Here is a 21,891-nt window from a genome sequence, read left to right on the forward strand (position 1 = left end):
TGGTGTCGTCCTCGGCGGCACCATGTTTGTGACCCTTGCTTTCGGGACTTATTTTTGTGGTGAAATCTTATGTTGTTTAACTGTTATTATATTTGGTGAAGTCATTCTCTTGTTTTCCTCTTAAGACTTTTAAGTGTCATAATATTTAGGACGAGCGTCAATTAAGGTTTAAGCTTTTTCTGTCTTTGTAATAAAACGGACATCATCCCCGGTATCATTTTGAAGCTCAATTATGAGAAATGTAGAGAATGGGAAGCTAAATGACTGCATTTAGCTACATTTGAGTTTCACTTTTTTGTCACTTAGTGCCATATTGAACTTTGAATTTGAGACAATTCATGACATAATATTCCAAATGCTTAACTGGGTTTATGGTTTACAGAATCTACAAGTTAATTTGAAGATTTTGTCTTTTTTTTTTTTTTTTTTTCTTTCTGTGTCTATGCATTTATTGCAGGAGATGAGCTGTACAAACGCAAACGTTTATAAAAATGAACTTTTTACAAACTTCAAAACGCTACAAGTCATTCACATTTGTTTGACGTGCCCCGCTATACATGGAACGTTATTAGCAAATGCCCAATAGTATTTGATCGAGGTTGTTTTTAATGATTTGTACGGCAAACGTGAGCGGCATGCATGGACAAACGAGCGTTGGAGGAGAGCTCACAAAGCACTTCCTTAATAAAAGCTGGTTTGTATTCACCTTTTGTTTGTTGTTAACTACACGCAGAAAATAGTTTGACAAGATGGCATTACAAACCTTACAAAAGGCCTTCATAATCCATTGTGATGTCTGTATAAAGAAGCCTTCAAAATCAATGAAATAACCCAAAGTAGAGCATAAAGAGGAAAGGAAGAGACCATACCAAAGTGACACACTATAGGAAAACGATTTATTTTTTTGTGTTTAAAAAAACAAATTAAAAAACACTCATTGAGTACAGCAGATAGAATCTCCAAAGTATTTTCCATTTTGGGGAACAAAGTTTCTGCATTCATACCATACAACTCTATTTAAAGTCACCTGCCATTTTTTTCTTTTATAAATTATGTGAAACCTGATTGACACAACCACAAACGGAAACACTGCGATATAGGGAACAAAAAAGAAATAACTTGAACTCCATGTTACCTTCTTTATTATTGTACACAATATACAAACTGGTCCTTAAAAAAAAACATTTTCATCACTTAAGGTCTTGTCTAACAGGGATTAAAAGGTGGCACTAAATAAATAAAAATATCTCAGCGGGATATGAGGTTAATGAGGATGGAAAGCATAACGCCAATAAAATGTGCCAAAGCAAAGCCTGAAGGCAAAAAGATAGACATTTTCAAGACAATAACAAATCCATAATCAGATGCTACAAGGTCATTTCTTACAGTAACTTCACTAAATAACATTGTCAATAGGGCAAAACATTTTGCTCACATTGAAGATTTATGGATTAAGATATTCCAATTTATTTTCTCGAAAGATAACGAGTCCAGCAGATAGCTAATGGGAGGGGATTTAATTGAACCCAAAAAAAGAAGATGGAAAAACGGGTAGGAATGGAGGTCGGCCATAAAGTCAACAGAGCACAAATGGAGGTGTAGTTGAAGTCTTGCAGCTAAAAGCACAACTTTCCCAGGTCTGCTGGTGGAAACACGGAGCAGAGGGGACGGAGAAGACGTCAACGCCGCGTACTTTGTCGTGACAAAGAAAGCATCTTACCTTGACTGAGCAGCGCACATCATCTGTGCTTGTCAGAGGACTTATGGGTGCGAGTGTTAAGGGAAAATCGCAAGCGACATAACGCACTGAAATCAGCGGACGCTTTACAATGTTGGAGAACAAAACCAAGAAAAAAGAAGGGCGCCGTCCTGTAAGTTGTCACGCTGCGAAAAAAAGCACACACGCAGGGGTTGTTAAGGATATTGTTTTTTCTCCTCCTTTCCTCCGCTGCTGTCCCGCTTCTCTTTCTTTTCAGACTTGTCTTTATCGTGTCGGGATTCCTGCGACACATCAACATGGACAAGGTCACGCACATCCGCTCAAAGAAAACGGGAAATATTGAAGGAATACAGTTGTATGGTTAATTTGTCTCAATTCAGCCTCCGATGAACCACCACAATTCTTTGAAAATATGGGTAAGCAAAATCATGCATTGTAAAAATGCATTACGCATAGGTTTCCCAGAATTTTGAGGTCAACTTTGGGGGTGCGTATTATACATGGGTATACACGAGAAATTACGGTATATAAAACTATAGGTACAGACAACGCAATTAACCAGTTCAAATACCGCTTGTGTTCAAATATCCCTTACATTAAGTGTCATAACATGCTATTCGTTAGCCCGTGTATGATGTTTCCCATAATGTGTTAGCATTAGGCTACGAGAATTCAAGCCAATTGTTCTATTTTAATTACAAACATTTTTGCAATTCTCCTTTTATGTTTAGTTTTACAGGCAACCTCAACCGGAAGTGCCAATGAACAGTTCAATAAACGGCTGAAAGTGCAACGACTACCGTCGCTCTACTTTTTTTCCCCCACTTCAGACAAACAAAAAAGACCAAGCGACAATTTGCAATTAAAAAAAAATATATATATATATATAAATAAAAGTTGGGGCATTTGGGAGTCAAGGTACCACTGTATTGCAATCTTGACAGTTTTGTGCGGCACACAATGGGGGAGAAAGCCCAAATGACCTTTTTTCCTCCGGTAGACGTTCGCTCGGGTTTGGCGGAGTCGCCCTTCTCTTTGCTAGAAGATTTGGATCTCTTGCTCTTCTCTTTCTCCACCGAGAGCGGAGAGTCGCAAGGACTCTCGCACTGGCTGTTTTTGGAGGAGTCTGAGGAGAGAACGTTTCCTTGTTAATCAAGTTTGTGGCTCTACTTGTAAGACAGATCCGACAACTTACTGGTTCCGTTCTCGTCCTTTCTGCGTTTGGGTTCGAGGCTGACCTCACGCTCACCGACACCGACGTCCTGACAGACGAACAACAAGGTGTCCATTGGCAAAAGTGGGCCTAGCGTGTAGAAAAAGTTCTTTTCAAATAAGATGGATGAAATGTCTTTAAAGATACTGACTCTCTTCCTCTCTTTGCGCTCCTTTTCTTCTTTCTTCTCTTTGCTTCGGCCAACCGCATTCTCAAGTTCGTTCTTCTCCAGCTCCCTCTCTCTGCTTTTGGACCGTGCTACTGAATTGTAGTTGAGGTGGTGCTGCAATGACAATTAGACCCAGACAGAGGAAAACAAAGAGCAAATATCTTAATGCATGCATCTTAAATATTGACGTTGGTGACTAGTGTCCATATGTTTGAAATAAACACAGGGAGAATGTGTGAGTGTCACAATGTTAAAATCACTCAGCAGCTATTGGACTATTTACTCATGCTTTTATTTGCCTATTGTCTGTGCCAAGTCGTCAATTTGTGAAACTACACTTTTGCGAGGTGCAGGTATTTTTTTTGTCCACTTGAGGCCGTCATCCACATACATAACACAAACACATGCCCTGCTTGAATGACGTGAACAGCCGATTTTCCTGGCCTAACCATTTGCACCGTTCCTCACGCTAACAGTCTTGGCAATGTAGTCAGCAAAAAGCATTATGGGTACCCAGAATTCAGTGCAGTGATGCTTTAAACGACAGTACTGTAGTTGTAGAAAATGTTTCTAAACGATGTTTTTATGAGTGTGTGCATTAGCGATTTATCAGGCTAAGGGTGGTATTTATGAATTGATGTCATAAAACTCACTGTGGCTTGTTTTAAACAGATAAGGTAAGGTTTTTCTTTTCTTTTCTGCTAAGAACAAGAGCCCAGTTGACCTACTGTGAGTCATTGCTGCCACAATTAAATCAATTGGCTTACAAAGCCAATAAAATATCACACATGTACAGGTGAGCAATTGCACTACAGTGACCCTTAAAAAATATTTTTGGGTGTTTGACGATGTCCACATGGACAGATCTTCTACACTAATTGACAAAGTGGAATTAACCATCTCGGTGATGAAGTGCTGCCTCCACAAATGAAATTACAATTAACCTCCATTTCGGGGGATGATGCAATTAAATTATAGACGGTGGCGTCTTTGCGCAAGCGAGATTCATTGGCAGTCTGGACATGGCGTGTTGACCATCTCCTGCTCTGGAGTCTCATGAGCATCGTTACGTTTGGAAGAAAAAGAGGGACGCTCGCAAGCCTAAGAATACCATCCCAACTGTGAAATACGGGGGCGACATCATCATGTTGTGGGATTGTTTTGCTGCAGGAGGAACTGGTGAACGTCACAAAATAGTTGGCATCATAAGGAAAGAACATTGCTGAAATACTGAAGCAAAATCTCAAGACATCAGACAGGAAGTTAAAGGTTCGGCCCAAATGGGTCTTCCAAACGGACAATGACTTGAAGCAAACTGCCGAACTGGTTAAAAAGTGGCTTGAGGATAAAGTCAACGTTTTGGAGTGGTATAAAAAGTATAGTCTGATTTCATGTCAGACTGAGGACTGACATAGTATATGTAAACTACTGGTTTCAAGTGTTCATGATGTAATAATAATGAAGAAAAGAGATTTGCTGCAGAATTAAATTATGGTGGTGGTGTTCACTCAGATGCACGAGTATCAGTAGCTCGTGGACTTATTGAGGCAATAAATAAATCCCTGCACCAAGTACGCGCGTGAATTTCTCTGATGCATGTGTGATCTGACACAAATAAGGGAGAAGCGAGAGCGACAGAAGTAGATTAGGTTCAAACCTTGGATGCGGACTCCTTGGGATCGTTGTTATTGTCCTGTAGGGATGAATGGAGATGACAGATGAGCTGAGGGAGGGTGGGAGGTTTGGGAGGAGGTTGTCAGACAGCAGTAGAGTGTCGGAAGATAGGATTTGGAAGGTGGTGTGGGGAGGGGGTGGGGGGGGGGGGTGACTCTGCTGGCCGGACCAACTGCGTACTGCTCCCTTGACCTCTGACCTTAAAGGACTTGGGCTTTGACATGGTTATCACATAGAGGAGAGACAATTGGCTCATCATGTGGATTGCAAATATTTGATAGAAAACCCTGAGCATGTATTAAATAACTAGTGTCATTAATGCAAACATGACTGATCTGAGGCAGCATACTATATAAATCATGTGTAAGAATACTGTACATCAAAAGTGCTACTGGTGGTCATGTGTGTGTGTATAAGATGAATCTCTGTATCTCTATGAGTGCAAGAAAATCAGTGTGTGTGCACACTCACGCGTGTGTGTGTGCGTGAGACTACATCCCTACAGAGATAGCTGTGGCTGTCACTTACAGTTCAGGATATGACACAGGGAGCCTATTTCTCTGGTGGAAGGTTAAATATAGACCTATCACAAGCTCCCAGCAGATTGGGCAACGCTCCAGATGTTCCCACACGGGTGCAGCCTGTCTTTGTTGTAGAGGCAGGCTTATTTTCCGCAGCATTTTTTGGCTGATTCAAGACCATGACATTCATCATCTTTGTTGATCTCAGCTGCTGGTGGCTCCGTGGAATGCTTGCCAGGAGGTAGTGTGGCTGCTGATGCGGATGCCGATGGGTGTCGTCGTCAGGGCGGGGCTGCAGAGGCTGTCGGGACCAAATGACTCTCATACAGCGATCACAGGAGGGAGGCTGATCAATCAGCACCAGCAAAGAGGCACTCCGTCAGCAGAACAACATCCCGCTCTCTGCTGGATTTGGCAATGATGAGGGGGGAGGAAACAATATGCTTTCATCGTAGGAATCCAGAAATCTTCTCAGCTCACCAAAAAAACAAACAGGAACGTTGCAAACTCTTCGTTTGGAAAAAATAATGAATTGCCACGCCATTTTCCTCAAAGGTAAAAAAAAAAAAAAAGTACAAAAAGCAAAGAAAAAACTCCACCAGGAATACAGAAATGCGTACAAAATAGGTTTTCTTCTCAAGGCACACTGACTCCTTCCATTAGGATGAAAAGAGATAAATATTTCACTATGAAAATACTCAATATTTACAAATTTTCTTTGCTAGGTCCTTCGGGGGTTTTCTCCCAATTCTGCAAAAAAATATTCTGCCAATGTCCAGCTCTCATGGATTTGGTGGGGCTTTCCAGATGCCACGCAGCCTGCGTTTGGCGAAACTCTCCTCGGTGATCTTCAGGGGTGCTGGAATGTGCAACGGCAGGGAACGCTCCGGCAGAGAGAGAAGTAATGGGCACAGCCTTCCTCAAGCCATACTAACCTTAACAGACGAGGAGTGGGATGGAGAAGAGTGACTGTCGAGCTTTCGTCTTTTGTGATCTGAAAAGAGAAAAGGGCTTACTTTAAAGGCACGCCTATACACCTAAAATGATTGATTTCATAAGCTGTATGGAATACGGAAAAAGGCTCGTTACCCCTCTCAGTATCAGCTACGTCTGATCTGGGAACTGGGGACTTGCGGCAGCCGGCCACTGCGCTCCTGTCTCCTTTCTCCTTGCTCTTCGACTCCTTGATGGCATCGCGCTCTCTGGAAGGCTCCACGGACTCCCCGTTGCCCGCTTTGGTCTTGTCATCTTTGTTCTTCTCCTCAGCCTTGACTTTGTCTCGGTCTGCCTTGGGTGTCTTCTCCTTACCCTCACGAACCGCCCGCTCATCTTTTCCTGCTCTCTCCTCTCTCAGCTTTTCTCGGCGGGCTTCTGCCTTTGTTTCAGGAGTGGTGCCTGGTGTCTTTTCCTTTTTCTCTTTTTTGTCCTTGCCACTCTTCTCTTTGTCGTCCCGCTCTTTTATGGTTTTGATGCTGGAAAGCCCAAAGACATTTGATTATTATTTTCCTTGAATGCTTCGCACGATATTTTGCTGAAATCACCAGTATCCAATGGACCTCTAATACTGTGGGGAACCTCAATTCACAAACTGAAGTTGACTGTTCATGTACTGCAACAATTTTTCCAATTAAAATGACTGGAAATAGAATTACCCTGTTCCGGCACCAGAACCAAGCCTTTGCGCGTGCAGACGCCCAGCAAGGAGCTAACGGCGCAGCACGGCACAACCCGCTGGCAGGCTTGAGTGAGCATACCAAATTGGGAGCATTTGGCCGGACGACTCGCTCACATCGCAGCTGCGGTAGGGACGGTTGTCTTGCTCGAGTTTTATGTTCCAAAATCACACTTCGCTGTACTTCGGCGCACTGTTAGGTGCATCGGAAGTGACTGATCGGCCAATGCATTTCGTCAGTCGTGGTAAAGGAACTTTCATTTACACCTCTTCAAAAAAATACAAATAAAATATTTGATCAAAAAATATATATAGACATGGCGCTACTCGCCCAGAGCCGCCGACTGGCTGTCGCCGAAACACGTTCCAGGGCTTCCTAACAGCACAATCACTTGAACTTTTCACTTTTTCGGGAGCCGCAGAGGGCTAATTTACAGCAAAAATATACGTATCTGTCCATGAAATACGGGACACTGTGACTGTTTGTCAACCGAAGCAATAGCTGTCCGAAAATTTTGTTCATAAACCGATTTGTCTATGAACAGGGGCATTTGTGAACCCAGGTTCCACGAGCAAAGACTTGCACACAATCACGAGTAGAATAGAGGCTTAGTCAACATCATAGCGGTGAGGTCTGGAGCACTTTGCTAGACTTTGATGTGCTCACCTGTTAAGAGCACCATTCCCATTGCTGGTGGTCACTTTAGCTGCTGCAGTGTTGGCTTTGTTTACTGGTTTGGTAGTCTGAGATTTATCCTTCCCCCGGTCTGCGGCCAAACAAGCCAGAGTGTTTTTACCACGTTATTGGAGGTTATAAATGGCTCAAATGCACTGCTCTCATCAGAATAATGCCAACTTCCATTCACTCACCACCATCTTCTGAGAACCCATCCTCTCCCTTCATCATGGCTGTGGCAGGCTTGCCCGTGGTGCCGGGTCCATTCTGCTGACTGGCAGGAGTGACATTGCGAGCTGGTGGCTCTTTATGGTGAAACTCATTCTCAGGAACCATGCGCACCTTCTGGCTTTTCAATCGACCTGAATAGCTGCAAAATGTAAAAGGATTCCCATGGAAGAGATGGAAGACACAGAGCTTTTGGTTGTCTCACATTGTGAAAAACTTCATGGGAAGGGATCCCTATTTCATGAGTTGTCCTATATAAATTCATCCCTTCAGTATAACTTATTGATCACACTTTCTCTATAATGCGTGTATGCATCATCTTTCATCCAGACCAAATACATTTTACTGCTGATTTGAGGTTGAGGTAAATAACTATTTGCACTGAAAATATTTCAGTTCGTATCAATATTGCTGACGGTGGAACATCCACTAAGTTTTGTTGTGAGTGAGTATAGGGTTTCTTCAAGACAAATTAATGGGCCATGTCATCATCCAAGTGAACAGCATCACAGTACTAAACCTCACGTTACTAAATTTTAAAGCGCCTCAGAGCGCTGAACTGCACACAATGCTATGTTACCCCATCGCTAAGGCATAGAGGTCTGGCCTCTTCTCCTTCTCCTTAACGCAGATCTTGTGGACACGGTACTCCAGCGCTTGGCCCAGATTCAAAACCTTGGGGTAACATGGCAGGATTTTGATGAGAACAATAAGGATGTTTCGAATGTGGGTGTAATCTCCAGTTTCCAGGCAGTGTACTGAAGCCTAGATGGAACAGAGAGAGAGGCATACATTAGGAGTACATTTAACTGCTCATGATCATGACAAGAGTACATTTTTGAAAATTTAAGGTGGCTTACTTTTGTCAACATGTAATGCCATTTGTGCACCACATGCCTGAAGTTCTCATAATCGAGTGGATTGGCTTGTTGGCCTCCATCGAAGCCTGAGGCTCGCAAAATAGTCAGGAAGCCGGGGTAATTTCCACACTCCTAGACAACACCACAAGGGTTAAGATAGATTCATGTCTGCATTGATGTAGATTATATATATATATCAATATAAAAAAAGGGGTTGTCACTACTGAAGGTGGGACCACACCTTCTCATAGACGGCACGATCGCTGTGCCAGCGGGTCACCGTCTCGAGCATGCAGCAGAGGAAGCGCCCATATCGGTGAGACTCATTTTCCGTACAACTGGCCACAGTGTAAATGATTGCTGAGAACACCTGGAGAGCAAAAGGTGCATGCTTAGACAACTGAACTAAGTCAATCACAGTCCTGAAAAGTGCTGGTTTTGGAGATACAAGGATTCCGCAACTATTTGTCTTACCCTGTCGTAGCACAGCAGAGTGCAGAAGTTGGGCGTCATCTGTTGGTGAACTAGCTCGACAAAACGGGCACAGTAAACCGCGTCGATGGAAGAGAAGATGCAGCGAGGGAACAGACACAGCTGCAGGAACTTCGTTATGGTCTCATTCTTGGTAGATTCTGTCAAATAATATGTAATGTTTTATTAACAAAGAAAGGAAGGCAGGACGATAACATCATACTTAATTAACAGATGCTGATCTGTGAGCGGTTGCACAGATGTAAACACACTACATAGGCCGCATAGAGATGCATTACAGAATACTTACTGGTCATCAACCATTTGTCTTTCTCCAGTTTGAGGCGATGGAGCACCCTTTGAACGTGCTCCTGTTGCTTTTTCTCCTCCTCCTGCAGTTTTTCCTGCAGAGCGGTGCAGCGTTCCTTCTCTTTCTTTTTCTTATTCATAGGCTGCAGTGAAGGGAAAGCAGACATTGGACACCATTGCCAAACGCTTTATGCACAGTAAAGTTTGCAATTTTTTTCCCCCCTCAATTATTGCCTTTACAATGGTAGAAGAGTGGTAAGATTGTGACTGTACAAAGACTCAGTCAAGTGCAAAATGGCATTACAGTAATTGTGTGTCATGTGGCCAATGAAGCAATGACTCACGATTTCAGGATTCTCGTCAATAGCTTTGATCTGGGCCTTGAGCTTGTTGACCTCACGCTCATAGGCCGCATGGGGCACCGCCAGGTCATACATGGTAAGAGACCAGAAGGTGGCATAGAACTGGGGGCGGAGGTCTTCCCAAACGCGGGCTGGATGGAGGGACATCACTGCCTCGTGCACTGGTGTCATTACTTGTTCGCAGGCTGCCACGTACTTCTGCACCTTCTGCTGCTGCCGGTTGCCTTTCTCTGCTTTCTTCAGCTCGTCATATTTTGACTGAAAGAAGACAACAGTGGGACCAGATCACTACTGTCTTGAGTTCAATGAACAGAAACACCCACTCACGAAAGAATATCCACTCACCGATATTTGATGGGCGTACATTGGCCGAGAAAGGAAGAACGCAGCATCGTGTGGCGTATGGAACTGGTTACAAAGGACGTCAATGGCGGGAACACGCTTGATGTAGTCCTCTGTGCTGAGGTTGGAGGCCAGGAAGCCACCAAACTGCACCAGTGTGTCATGACACTGCAGGACAACAGTTGACATTTGAAAATAAATTGCCGTTTACAGCATGTGCAAATTTAATTTACCCACTCTCCTTATAAAAGCACATCTCTTTGGAGCTAAACAACACTCTTATCCTAAAACCTAATACGACCATCCAAAGTAATACATTAGCAGAGAGCACATACCTGGTCATACAAGTGGCCGACCAGTTTGAGATCTTTGTCTCCACTTTCTAGGAACACCACACCATTTCTTTGCTGTACCATGAGTACGCAAAGCGGCAGGGCCAGTTCATGATCAAGTAGCACATCCTTAAGACGTTGGGATGACTTTTTAGTGTTCCTAATCTGACCAAAGTAGCCACCCTGTGGGCAGAGTGCAGGGGTTACCACAATCATTACGACAAATACAGGGGAGTCGATTGCAAAGCAATGGACCGGTCCGGATCAAACAAAGCTCACGGACATGAATTAGTCTCTACCTCAGCTTTGAGTTGTTCCCCTCCTGTCATTGCTTCAAGCTGCTCTGATGTCATTTCATCTGTGACTTCTATGCCAGCCATTTTCTGCACCACTTCCTTCAGGATCAGCAGGTCAAAACTGCAGAAAGACAAACATCCAATATAAATAAAAAATATACATCAAGAAAGCTTGTGTGTGTGTGTGTGTGTGTGTGTATATAAATACTTTTTTAACAACACTGAATTCAAATATATTAATAAAATGTCATCAACTGCAAATCATGGATCACATTTGAGGCGACAACTGTGTTGGGACTTTTAAAGACAGTAGATGGAAAAACAACATGAAGGGGGTTACTGCATTTCCATCAAACTGACCTTTTCCCTGCTTTTAGCTGATTGGTGACATACTGAAGAAGACCAGCCAATTCAATTGGATATTTCCTGAACACAGCTCCACACAAACTTGCCAGGCCTTGTTTGACAGATGGAACAGGAGTGTTAGGTACTCAATAAACCTGACATAGTTTCTCTTCAATTAACTGATGTATAGGAACAGAATGCCGTTTCATGTAAGACCCGTACTTTGTAGCCATGATGAGATTGTGGTGTCGTCATGCTTCATCTTCTCCTTCTCAGGATTGGCCAGAGCTTCGATAATGCAATCTGAACATTTGGGATTAAGAGAAACAGCCCTCCCAATCTGGAAATAACAACCTTTGATATGCACTTCCTACATTAGACAACACAAAAGCAGTCACACCCTGCCAGTCAAACAGTGGCGGATACAGGCCAAGACATCGTAGTTGAGGGATGTGAGGTATTTCAGGGAATCCACAACTGGACCAATGAGGTTATCGTACCACTGGATCTGTGACAGCATCTAATAAAACAACAGATCTCACGACACCATTGAATTGATGGCAATAATACCCCATACAAACCTACGAAAAGTTATTCTTTTTACAACGACCTTGACTATGACTTCACATTTTGACCTTCACGTACACCAGTGAAGCACAAATCAATTCATTCTTGAGTATTTTACAGAGCATGTTTGAGTTGGGGCTTGCAAGTTCTGAATGATACACTACATCCTCAAGTTTTAAATGCTTTGTGGTAATTCAAAGACAATCATTCAAATATCAAAACAATTAACGAAACACACTTACATAATCAAAAAGGATGGTGGGGTTGCTGTGGCTTAGTTTGCCGATCTGCCTTCCAGATTGTTTCACATTCTCTTTGGTCAAGCGCCTAGACAAAGAAAATCCTCATGAAATGACAAACTGTAGCAAACAAAGGAGACCCAAAGGCATTCCTGCAGAGTTCACCACTATTAATTCACAATTCCGCTTTCTATGAATATAAAGGGGAAAGTAATATCATGCAGCAGTCTGGCAAACGTGGATGTAAGTTTTTTCAAGTAAAAATAAATACACCTGATTAATCCTGTAAAGAAAATGTTCAAGTTTCAAAATGCTCCATTCAAAAAGGGACCTACTTCATAATGTATCTAGCCCCTTCCACAGTCTGAGCTTTGACTTTTACCAGCAGGGGGTGGCTGGAATACGTTTCATTTTTCCATTGTCCATACAGGCGGTACCTGGAGAAAAAGAAATAGGGGGATTTAGAACAGATGCTTCAAAAATAATAATAATAATAATTGGTATAATGTCAAAACAGTGCTACAAATGGGTCCCCTTAATGTCTGCACTGTGAAACTACACGCAAACACCAAAGAATGTAACAAACATTTCAAAGCTGCCACAGAGGAGTAAATTGGTGCAGCAAATTTCGCTCTCAACTTGTATTCTAGTCAATGTATAGCGAAGGCTTGACACAGTGGTCTAAACACTTTGAAGCACAGCTTCCATTTCCTTGACAGCCAGTGAACAGCCTCCTGCAGGACTGCCTGGGGGTTTACTGACACCTCACTTGCGTAACAAATGCACTGACTGACGAGTGCGCTCACCTGTGATGGTAGGGAAAAAGCTTAAAGAAACCCCACAGCTCCTCAGACATACACGCATTACACTCCATCAGCGAGAGGGATGGGAGTAACACTTGGTCTGCAATGCTCAGGAAACAACTCAATAGTGTTTCCTGGAACCAAGAAACAGTGAGCATAAGCAACGACAACTTCAGTTGAACAATACCTACAACGCTTAAGACATTGTAATTAGAAGGTCATTTTCATACAAACCATTTTATCTTTTATATCCAAGCCCTCACTGCACTGGTACTGTAAAACAAATGATATGCAATAGGTGCCTATGTCCAGATGAGGCTTGAGTTTGCATGCAGGAATGTAGTGACGCATTTCGTGTACCTCTTTCATGAATGCCTTGCCAAGGCGCACGATCTTGGCGAAGAGGATGGGGTCATGCGCGAGATGAGGACCCAGGTAGCCGAGCATGCTGAATGTTTCCCTGCGCAAGTCTTCAAAGCTCTCTGCAGGCTTAGGGGCCCGCTTATTCTTCAGTGGATGCATCACACATCCCCGTGCGCCTTTTGGGAGGCCAGCCCTGAGAGAGACAGTTCAAATGTGTTCACATTGGCTACCATGTCTTACAGAACGCAAGTGAACTTGACGCAGGAAGTGCAACACGATCCGAAGAAATCGTACGTTCGGTAAAGAGGCTCCACAGTCAGATGCAACAGCTGACAGAGTGCCAGTGCAATGAACTTATGAGAAGTAGCATAGAAGGAAGGCATCTGGTCCATTATGCTCTGTGCATGGTGCCAGTCTCCAATCCCGAGAAGTGCTTCCAGCAAACCAAGCTTCTGGTTATCAGGTGGCTACGGCCGCACAAACAAGAATTGAGCATATCGTTAGGAGTTTTAAATATGTCACAATCTGGCAAGTAGAGCAAAACTCACTTTGTATACACTTCATACACAAAGCATTAAGTGAACAGAAAACTGGACATGTTATGATCAATATAAAGAAATACAATTTGATGCAAAGGGACCAATACCTGCGCAATCTTCTCTTCCTCCTTTTCTTTCTCTTTTTCCTTGTCTTCACTTTTGTCCGAAGGCACTACAACCATGACCAGCTTGCGAGCAATCTGCTTGGCCTCTGAAATAACGAGTTTGTGTTCCTCCACAATGGCGGAATCTAGTGGCAAAAGCTAGAATGACAGAGAGGAGGTCAAGAAGACTTTTCGAGAAATTGATGACCGTATTTTCACGACCATAAAGCGCACTTAAAAGTCTTCAATTTTCTCCAAAATGGACGGGGCGCCTTATAATGCGGCGCGCCTTATGTGTGCACCGAGTTCCAACATCTATAAATGTTGTTGTGTGATGAACACAGCTTTACGAAGACAATTTGTGAATGGATTGTGGATGCTTGTTTGAGCTTTTGCACGGCAACGAGACTGACTCGAACCAGACGCGTTTGATTGAGAACTTGCCCAGCTGTTCATTTCGGATACAGAAGCTGAAGACTTTGATGGATTTGTGGATGAGGATTGATAATAACAAAAATGTGAGGACATTGTTAAATACTTCAATAAAGTACAACCGAACTCACTTTTGCTCCGGCTGCCTTTTTAAAAACATCGTTTTAGCATGTATGCATGCTACCGTATGTTTTAAGATAGCGTATGTTTTACCATGCCTGCGCCTTTTAATACAGTGCGCCCTTAGTCTGTCGTAAAATTAAAATAAAACATAATATCACAATTGAACTACAGTACTGGGGCCGTTCCTATTGCTTACATGTACATAGAGATCTTCCAATTCTATCAGGTTATGATGAAGTAGAGCAGCAGCAATGTGGTATAGTGACTTAGGGGTTTCCTCATTTGGTTCCTGAAAGCAAAACCATAGGATAAATCCATAACATGACAAATACAATGATTAATTGCCCTTTGGAATTCAACTAACAATAATTAGGTAACAAAATATTAAATATTGCATGGCAAAATGACAAATCAATTTAAAAAGGTTATACTTTATCCTGCCTCCAAATGTTCTTACCTGATAAAATTTGAACTTAAAGCCAAGGATGTGGCAGAGAGTCAGTGCCTCGCACATGTAGGACTTGATGAGGGACAGGAAGAAGTCATCTTGGTCTGATCGGCTCTCATACACCTCCAGGATGATGTCCAAAACACGGTTAGGATCTAAATTGAAACATCCTGTTTGCAGGAAAGAAAATAGGTGGCATCATTTGGGAGGCATAACAGAAACACAAAACAGTTGGAAATCATATATTTGTGTTGTCTTTCAACTCAAGTTGCAAAACACATTTTAACAGAACATTAATAAGAACGTTACAATAGTTCCATTGAGCCACATTAAATGATCAAAATCAGAATCATCTTTGTTTTGCCAAGTATGTCCAAAAAAACACAAGGAATTTGTCTCGGGTAGTTGGAGCCGCTCCAGTACGACAACCGACAGTCAATTGACAGAGAACACTTTTGAGACATAAAGACATTGAGAAAAACAGTCGCTGAGCAAAAAAAGGTTGCTTGTAATCTGGTAATGCCGGTACATGTTTTTTGACAACTTGTGCAAAAAGGTGCAGAGTCCTCTAGCAATTAGAACAGTTTGAATGACTACTATAGCAATAGTCCGGTGCAATGACCATTGTGCAAAGGGTGCCGAGACTTCAAGGAATGTACGTAGTTTAAAGTGACTAGTGGTGCGATAATCTTGGACAATGTCTTATGTGCACATTTCTGTAGTGTCGTGATAATAATAAGGAAAAGTGGTGTGAGCACTATAACAAATGTACAAAATAAACGATAATGCAAACAAGTTATTCTGGGCCGCAACAGTAGAGACATCGCAGCTCTTGCTTTTGTTTACTTTCAGAATTTGGCGGCATCGGGTTTCAACTTCAGCTCTGTCATTTCGGGCTGGACAAATCAAGCTTTTTGATAGCATGTTGACCGACAACAACAAAGGCGCCAATAATGTCACAGCATCTGACTTAAAACACCTCTGGACAAATGAGTACCCTTGACATTCGCATACATGCAACACACTCACGTTAGTCAGTCTAAAAGGAAAAAATGTTTGTTGTGTACCGATGAGAGACTTGATGCTTTCCAATACAATGTGGCTGGTGATGTTGCCAGACAGGTCTTGGCCAAGCTCTGTGATTAGTTTGGCGTAGCCCTCGTTTTCCTCCCTTAACAAGTTGAACTTCTGTTGCTTGTAACTGAGAAGAGTCAGCATACATTCAGCAGAATTAGCAGACTCAAAATATTTTTCTCAATTCCTCAAATGTGTATACCTTCCTTACAATAGTTTTGTCTTGATCTTGACGATCTTTTGATTAAATTGATGGGCTTGTTTTATAAGTCCAAGAGATTCAAGTGTTTCTGGATCCAGACGCTCTTTTAAGATGGCATCTGGAACAAAAATCTGAAAAAGACCAGCGTTCAGGACTTCAATTATCATGACAACAACGTAAGAATGATACGGCCTTAAAATAAAATCGCTGTCCCCCCACCCACCCCAAAAAAAATCACCTTTCAATCCATTTTTCTCCCTTCAAGAAAAAAACAAATGACAGAATCATTTGTCAAAACTAGAAAATGTGGCCATTTAAACAACATTTTAATACATTTGAAATGTTTGACAAGTTAACATCAATAAATTAAAATATTCTCTTTGACAATATGTAAAAACAAAACCGTCACTTAACGTAACATAAATAAAAGGTGCTGCTTCAACAAAAAAAAAAGAAAGAAAATCCTGCATGAAGTATATCCCACTCCAGGTACATTAGTTGCCTCGTTTTAAAGGTTTTTGGCACACAAAAAATGTGCCTGTCTACAAAAGGAGGAAATCTGTTTGATCATTTTTAAAAAGCAAACAATGTGACCATATTTAATCAATTATTCTTCCAGTTCTACAACAAGGTAGTGTATAGTACAAGTTTCAATCACAGCAGCCAAGTCTCCCTGCCAGCACATTGGAACGAAATGTCCACAGTCCGGTATATAACTGCAGCAACAAGGGCAATTTCATTCTATGAAAATCATACGAGCTACCATATGTCTTCAGTCTATTCCTGGGGCCTCCCCTATTTCACTCTGTTTGCCTTTAACATATCTAAAGTGGGATTAAAAGGTTAAAAACATTTGTTTTCTCTAGTTTAAGCTGCTTCACCTCCCCTTAAGTCTTCGAGCAACCCCGCAGGGGAAAGGTGGCTTCACATATTAAAAACCACTAGGTCTAGGATATTGTCTTCATGTAAACATCAATATTGTAGCACAAAATAAAATTCTTACCAAACATGCGCCCACTAACTGGATGTAATGGTCACGTTTGTGTTTTTCTTCCAGTGCAACGGTCTCTAAATCTGTGATGGAGAAAATATATTTTTTAAAATGGGCCTAATTCAGTACTTAAGGCATGCTTACTTAATAATTAACCTAACAATACCTAGCACACTAAAGACATCAGCTAAAATCGATGGCATGTCATCGCGCAGTTCCTGTAAGCAAAGCAAAACAACAAAATATTAACTGTGAAAACCAAATCCCCACACAAAGTGACTGCAGATGTTTCTAGCATCTACCACACCAGCGAAACAAACAAAAACAAAAGAACGTACCATCATCTCGCCGAGGACGCTGGCGACGAGGTCCAACTTGAGGTTGCCCTGTACACCTTGCCAGCAGAGCTCATATAAGGCCGCCTGGACATCTGAGTGGTTCAACAGACAAGATTGTTTCTCTGAAAGTCATGTTGCCTCGCACCAGAAACCAAAAGGATTCAGAGATTGCAGTTTTTACTAGAGCACTAAATCGCTACTTATAGATGTCCTACTGCTGGATCGTTGTTGTTGTGTTTTTTTTCCACCACTTAATTTATTAATGTGTATTAACAGAAAGAAATGTGAATAATGCATTGACAAATGCCGAGCTCATCCAGCTATCTCAAAGTAATGAAAACTCAATCAAAAGTTACCTTTTATCTGACATCCATGATCTATTTTCTCTGTTAGTCTTTTGCAGAGTTGTACGCTATAGGGGGATAAGGGGAAAAAGGACAGGAACACATAATACTTAGGTGAATGTCAAGTGATTATAGTTAACCAAGCTTTGCAAATAAACTGCATGCCTTATCCAGTGAACAATCAACTACAAATTCATGTTCATCAATTCACAAGGTGCCAAGCTTCAAACACAGTGATACCGCTGGTAGATGCTACTCGTATGCAAGGCGTTCATCTGCGAGAAAACAATTCATACAGGGCTGATGAACGTTCACAAAGAAGCGGTTTGTGCAAGTGCAATTTGAAATGGCATGTGAAGACAGGGATTGAACTCGAAGCGTTATGCACCGAACTGCCAGGAACCTGCTGCTGAGCTTTTTGCCTTGACAGGGACAAATACGTATACAATAAAAGAGCAAGAACAGTGAAATTAGAAGTGTGCTAACTGCAAAGAGCTTTCAAATCCTAACAGGTTTTTCTTTTAAACTTCCACATACAAATCAATAGCAGCAGCTTGGTGATGAAGTGCTGCCTCTACAAGTGAAAATATTAGAATAAACACTTTATGGTTAAATTGGCCAGTGGTGGCTTTGCACAAGCCCCATTCATTTACAGTCTGGACGCACAGGGGTGAACATCATCTACTGTTGAGGGATTCTTGGAGTCTCCAGAAGGTTGTCACGGTAACAAAAGCATTTGCATTTGACAGAACCCAAGTAATGTAATTCTGTATCCTGGATGGACGAGAGTTGGAATAGTGTTATATGCATCCTGCAATTGGCTGGCGACCACTTCGGCGAGCAGTAGTCTAACAAAACAGTAACAACTACACGCCTGCATTTTAGCCATCGAATACAACGATGTCAATTTGTGGCCTTCAATTTCCACAGGCCTACAGCGACCAGCAGAATTGCATGCGAACGTGGCGAGGTACAGCTCAATTAATTCCGTTGCATTTACGGACGTTTCAACCACAAAATTAGGTGCTGCTTGAGCAATTGCTAATCGGCATGGAAATGTTTGCAACAAACATGCAATCGGCTTGCAATAAACTGACTGGCTGCTGAAAGCAAATGCGAGGTAAGGAAGTGAAGCATGTCCCATTTTTTCGACGATTCAGTCGACGTTTGCTTTGCGTAACGTCCGCTAGTTAAGCTGGATTTAACTCGATTCAATATGTCCCATCAATTCGAAAGTTTCGCAAGGCATTGGACCATGCTAGGCTTCCGTCAAGCTCCGTCGTGTTATAGACGCCTACTTCAATTTCTATTACACGTCAATTGCCAAACTGTACGTTTGACATATGTGTGTTGATTCTAGATTCCCAGTTGACGCGGACGAGACGTCCTACCAGTGGTACAATTTGTATTTCAATTCGCAAAATGCGAGCGGGCTGCACGGCTGCTAACTAGCCTAGCTTTACTAGCCATCGTGTTTACACTTTGATGAGCACCTACGTGAACGCGATTGGCAGACAAGCAGATATAGTTAGCTAACATCCTCCGAGGTTAATTATCACCCCCGCCCAATGGGCTAATAATGGGCCAGTTAGATTGCCCATTTTGTATCCACAACAAGCACACTTGGTTTAATCGCGGTCGTTGAACTGTTAGCATTAGCAACTTGAACAACTGTCCTGGCAGCTAGCCGCACAAATACATTTCACACACCAGTACGCGAGTTTTTTTTTTTTTTTGGTCTAATTTATTTGGATTTAAACTGAGCTCAAGTTGGACCACTCACAATTCGTGTTTTCCCGATTTCTCCCAATTCTTCACCCATTCACCAGGGAGGATAAGTGTCGCCATCTTCCATGCACGCCGCCCGGATGTCTTCTTGTCGCTCAGCGCACATTCGCTGCGGGGTCAAATTTTAGCTTCGGTCAGCTAGCCTAGCCTAGCCTAGCCGATGGTACTGCGGCTAGCACCCGCACGCACACACAACAACAGATGCACGGCGGGACGTGTAGCGCCTCTCTCACAAAGACGCCCACCGAATGCTACAAAGACAAACACTAACTTCAAGTAAAAACGTAGTGAACGTGTGCTCATTTGGAGCTCTGCTTAATTGGCATACACAAGTGCAGTAAATATTTGTGACGGTCCCTGTTCTGTTAAATGGTCAACATATAACATCAGCAAAATATAACTAAATACCCATGGCACTTTGTTGGATGAAAGTGAATAGAAACACAAATTGAATGTTAACAAATACATACATGTAAGCATACACATCAATGTACATTTCCAGTAGTTGACTGCAAAACAGTATCGACCTTCACTGGCACGTGACTACATCCGGGTACTTGTCACCACCGGCGCCATACTGGATGGTTGCAGTCTCATTGCAACCGCAAACACGGCGACAAATGATGGCTAATGCTCATACTTTGGGGAAGTTATCAGAGGGGATGACAGTGACAAATGATGGCTAATGCTCATACCTTGGGGGAGTTATCAGAGGGGATGGCAGTGACACGTATTGGCTAATACGTTTGGGAAGTTATCAGACGGGATTAGATCTTATTCTAGGAAAGCGGTATGATGCTAATGTGACGTCAAACAACTTCCGCTTGTGAAGACGCTCGTCGTATTGTTTGGGTGATTGCAAAGTAATCAGCACGACTGCGGCAGTGTGCCCCCAAAACCAATGGCAGACTCATCGGCTCGCCTTGGAACCAGTTGGCAAACCTCGCGCACTGCGCCGCACTTCCCCTGGGAAAACAACTTCTTTTGTGTTTGTCGTGCCTGCGTTGCAATTCACACTACCTTGTGTGTTTATTCAAAATTAAACATTTGCAAAAATCAGATTTTCCCCTCTTTTCTGGCATGTTAGAGACCAGACCAGTGACTGATTCATAATCAGTTTATGGAAATGATGGAACTCTATTACAAACACAACCATTATTTGCACTGGAAGATCCTGTAATTCACATGTAGTTGAACCTGAAGCAGCCTCAGAAGAGGATATCAAACTATTGCTCTTCGTATTAATCAGTACACAAGACGTAGCTCTCAGTTTCAAAACAATTGGAGAGTACAGTTCTCGTGTGATATTGCTTGATTGTTGTTTATTTGGTTTTGTTTAATCATTGAACAAAACCAAATTTAAAAAAAAACGATAATCAGCTAATAGGCAGTAATTGGAAACCACAATTTTAATCTGTGGAATAATACATTCTAAAAAATAATGGCTAGTGACAGCTCTAGTCTCAATTACATGTATTTTCTTTTAGAATTGCGCAGACCGGATCAGCGCCAAAGCTGCTTGCGGCACTAAATAATTTGGAACAAAATGATCATTTTAGGTGGCACTGTGGGCGAATGGTTAGCACATCTGCCTCACAGTTCTGAGGACCTGCGTTCAAGTTTGCCCACCTGGGAGTAACCGTTCACAAGTAAAAATATTTTTGTGAGCTTTTTTTTTTTAAGTGTTCTGTATTGATAGCACACACTTTGGCGCTGACAAATAAAGTAAACTTCATGAAGATCGGTTGAGAAATAAGCAAGTTGCGACTTAATTTCAATGTTCATGCGTTGCCTTTGATGGGAACATCGACCTCCCCAACATGGCGGCCACGTTGGTTAGCCAGGCTGCTACAATGCGCTGCCGTTGCTAGTCTTCAGATCTATGTTTAATTACATTAATTAGAAATAATTACATAAAAATATTATGAATGATTGTTTTATTATTAAAACAATTGTAGTATACAGTAGTTTACATTTATTTATTTATTATGGCACAAAATAATTTGTTACTCTAACTGATTTACTGTAAATTGAAAAAAACGAAACATTTACATATTCATTCATCAATTTTGTATTGGTTTGGTTCATTCATTATTATCAAATTGATTATAAATACAATTACAAAAAAGAGAATGATTACGATCATATGACTCAAATGAACTATTTTACATATTTTCGTATACCTTTTAACTTTTTAAAAAAAATCTGATTGCAAATGATCTGGCTCATCGGTTCATTCTAAAACTCAAACGTGGCCCGTGTCCACCTCTGCGCTAGATCCTGGAAATGGATGGATCGATGGACTGATACGTGGTAGATTGACAAATAGGACGCACACTCACATCG

The 21,891-nt window shown here is 42.0% G+C and overlaps 1 protein-coding gene across 10 annotated transcripts; it reads right to left on the reverse strand.

The window, feature by feature from the left end:
- Nucleotides 1-1,125: 1,125 nt before the first annotated feature.
- thoc2 (THO complex 2) lies at nt 1,126-20,104 on the reverse strand. Of its 10 annotated transcripts, none has more exons than XM_061701798.1 (39): nt 19,541-19,654; nt 17,770-17,825; nt 17,414-17,505; nt 17,242-17,293; nt 17,088-17,158; nt 16,094-16,215; nt 15,876-16,009; nt 14,818-14,978; nt 14,557-14,649; nt 13,809-13,964; nt 13,457-13,629; nt 13,160-13,355; nt 13,034-13,072; nt 12,803-12,933; nt 12,332-12,433; nt 12,000-12,084; nt 11,617-11,710; nt 11,413-11,493; nt 11,206-11,302; nt 10,849-10,966; nt 10,553-10,732; nt 10,221-10,385; nt 9,858-10,133; nt 9,515-9,656; nt 9,208-9,365; nt 8,975-9,103; nt 8,734-8,865; nt 8,454-8,638; nt 7,840-8,015; nt 7,637-7,736; nt 6,387-6,769; nt 6,233-6,291; nt 4,760-4,795; nt 3,085-3,216; nt 2,916-2,982; nt 2,704-2,846; nt 1,925-2,001; nt 1,721-1,761; nt 1,126-1,639 (listed from the first exon to the last, which is right to left on the reverse strand). In XM_061701798.1, exons 1-38 carry the CDS (start codon nt 19,603-19,605, stop codon nt 1,740-1,742), a joined length of 4,680 nt encoding a protein of 1,559 aa, XP_061557782.1. In that variant the 5' UTR covers nt 19,606-19,654; the 3' UTR covers nt 1,126-1,639; nt 1,721-1,739. The 10 variants fall into 10 exon arrangements, 9 of the variants coding, with proteins under 9 accessions (XP_061557782.1, XP_061557783.1, XP_061557779.1 ...); XM_061701799.1 differs by having other exon boundaries at nt 1,126-1,642; XM_061701795.1 differs by having other exon boundaries at nt 1,721-1,767.
- Between the last annotated feature and the right edge of the window lie 1,787 nt (nt 20,105-21,891).

The sequence above is a fragment of the Phycodurus eques genome, chromosome 17, assembly GCF_024500275.1.
Source record: "Phycodurus eques isolate BA_2022a chromosome 17, UOR_Pequ_1.1, whole genome shotgun sequence".
In the NCBI taxonomy this organism is placed as follows: domain Eukaryota; kingdom Metazoa; phylum Chordata; class Actinopteri; order Syngnathiformes; family Syngnathidae; genus Phycodurus; species Phycodurus eques.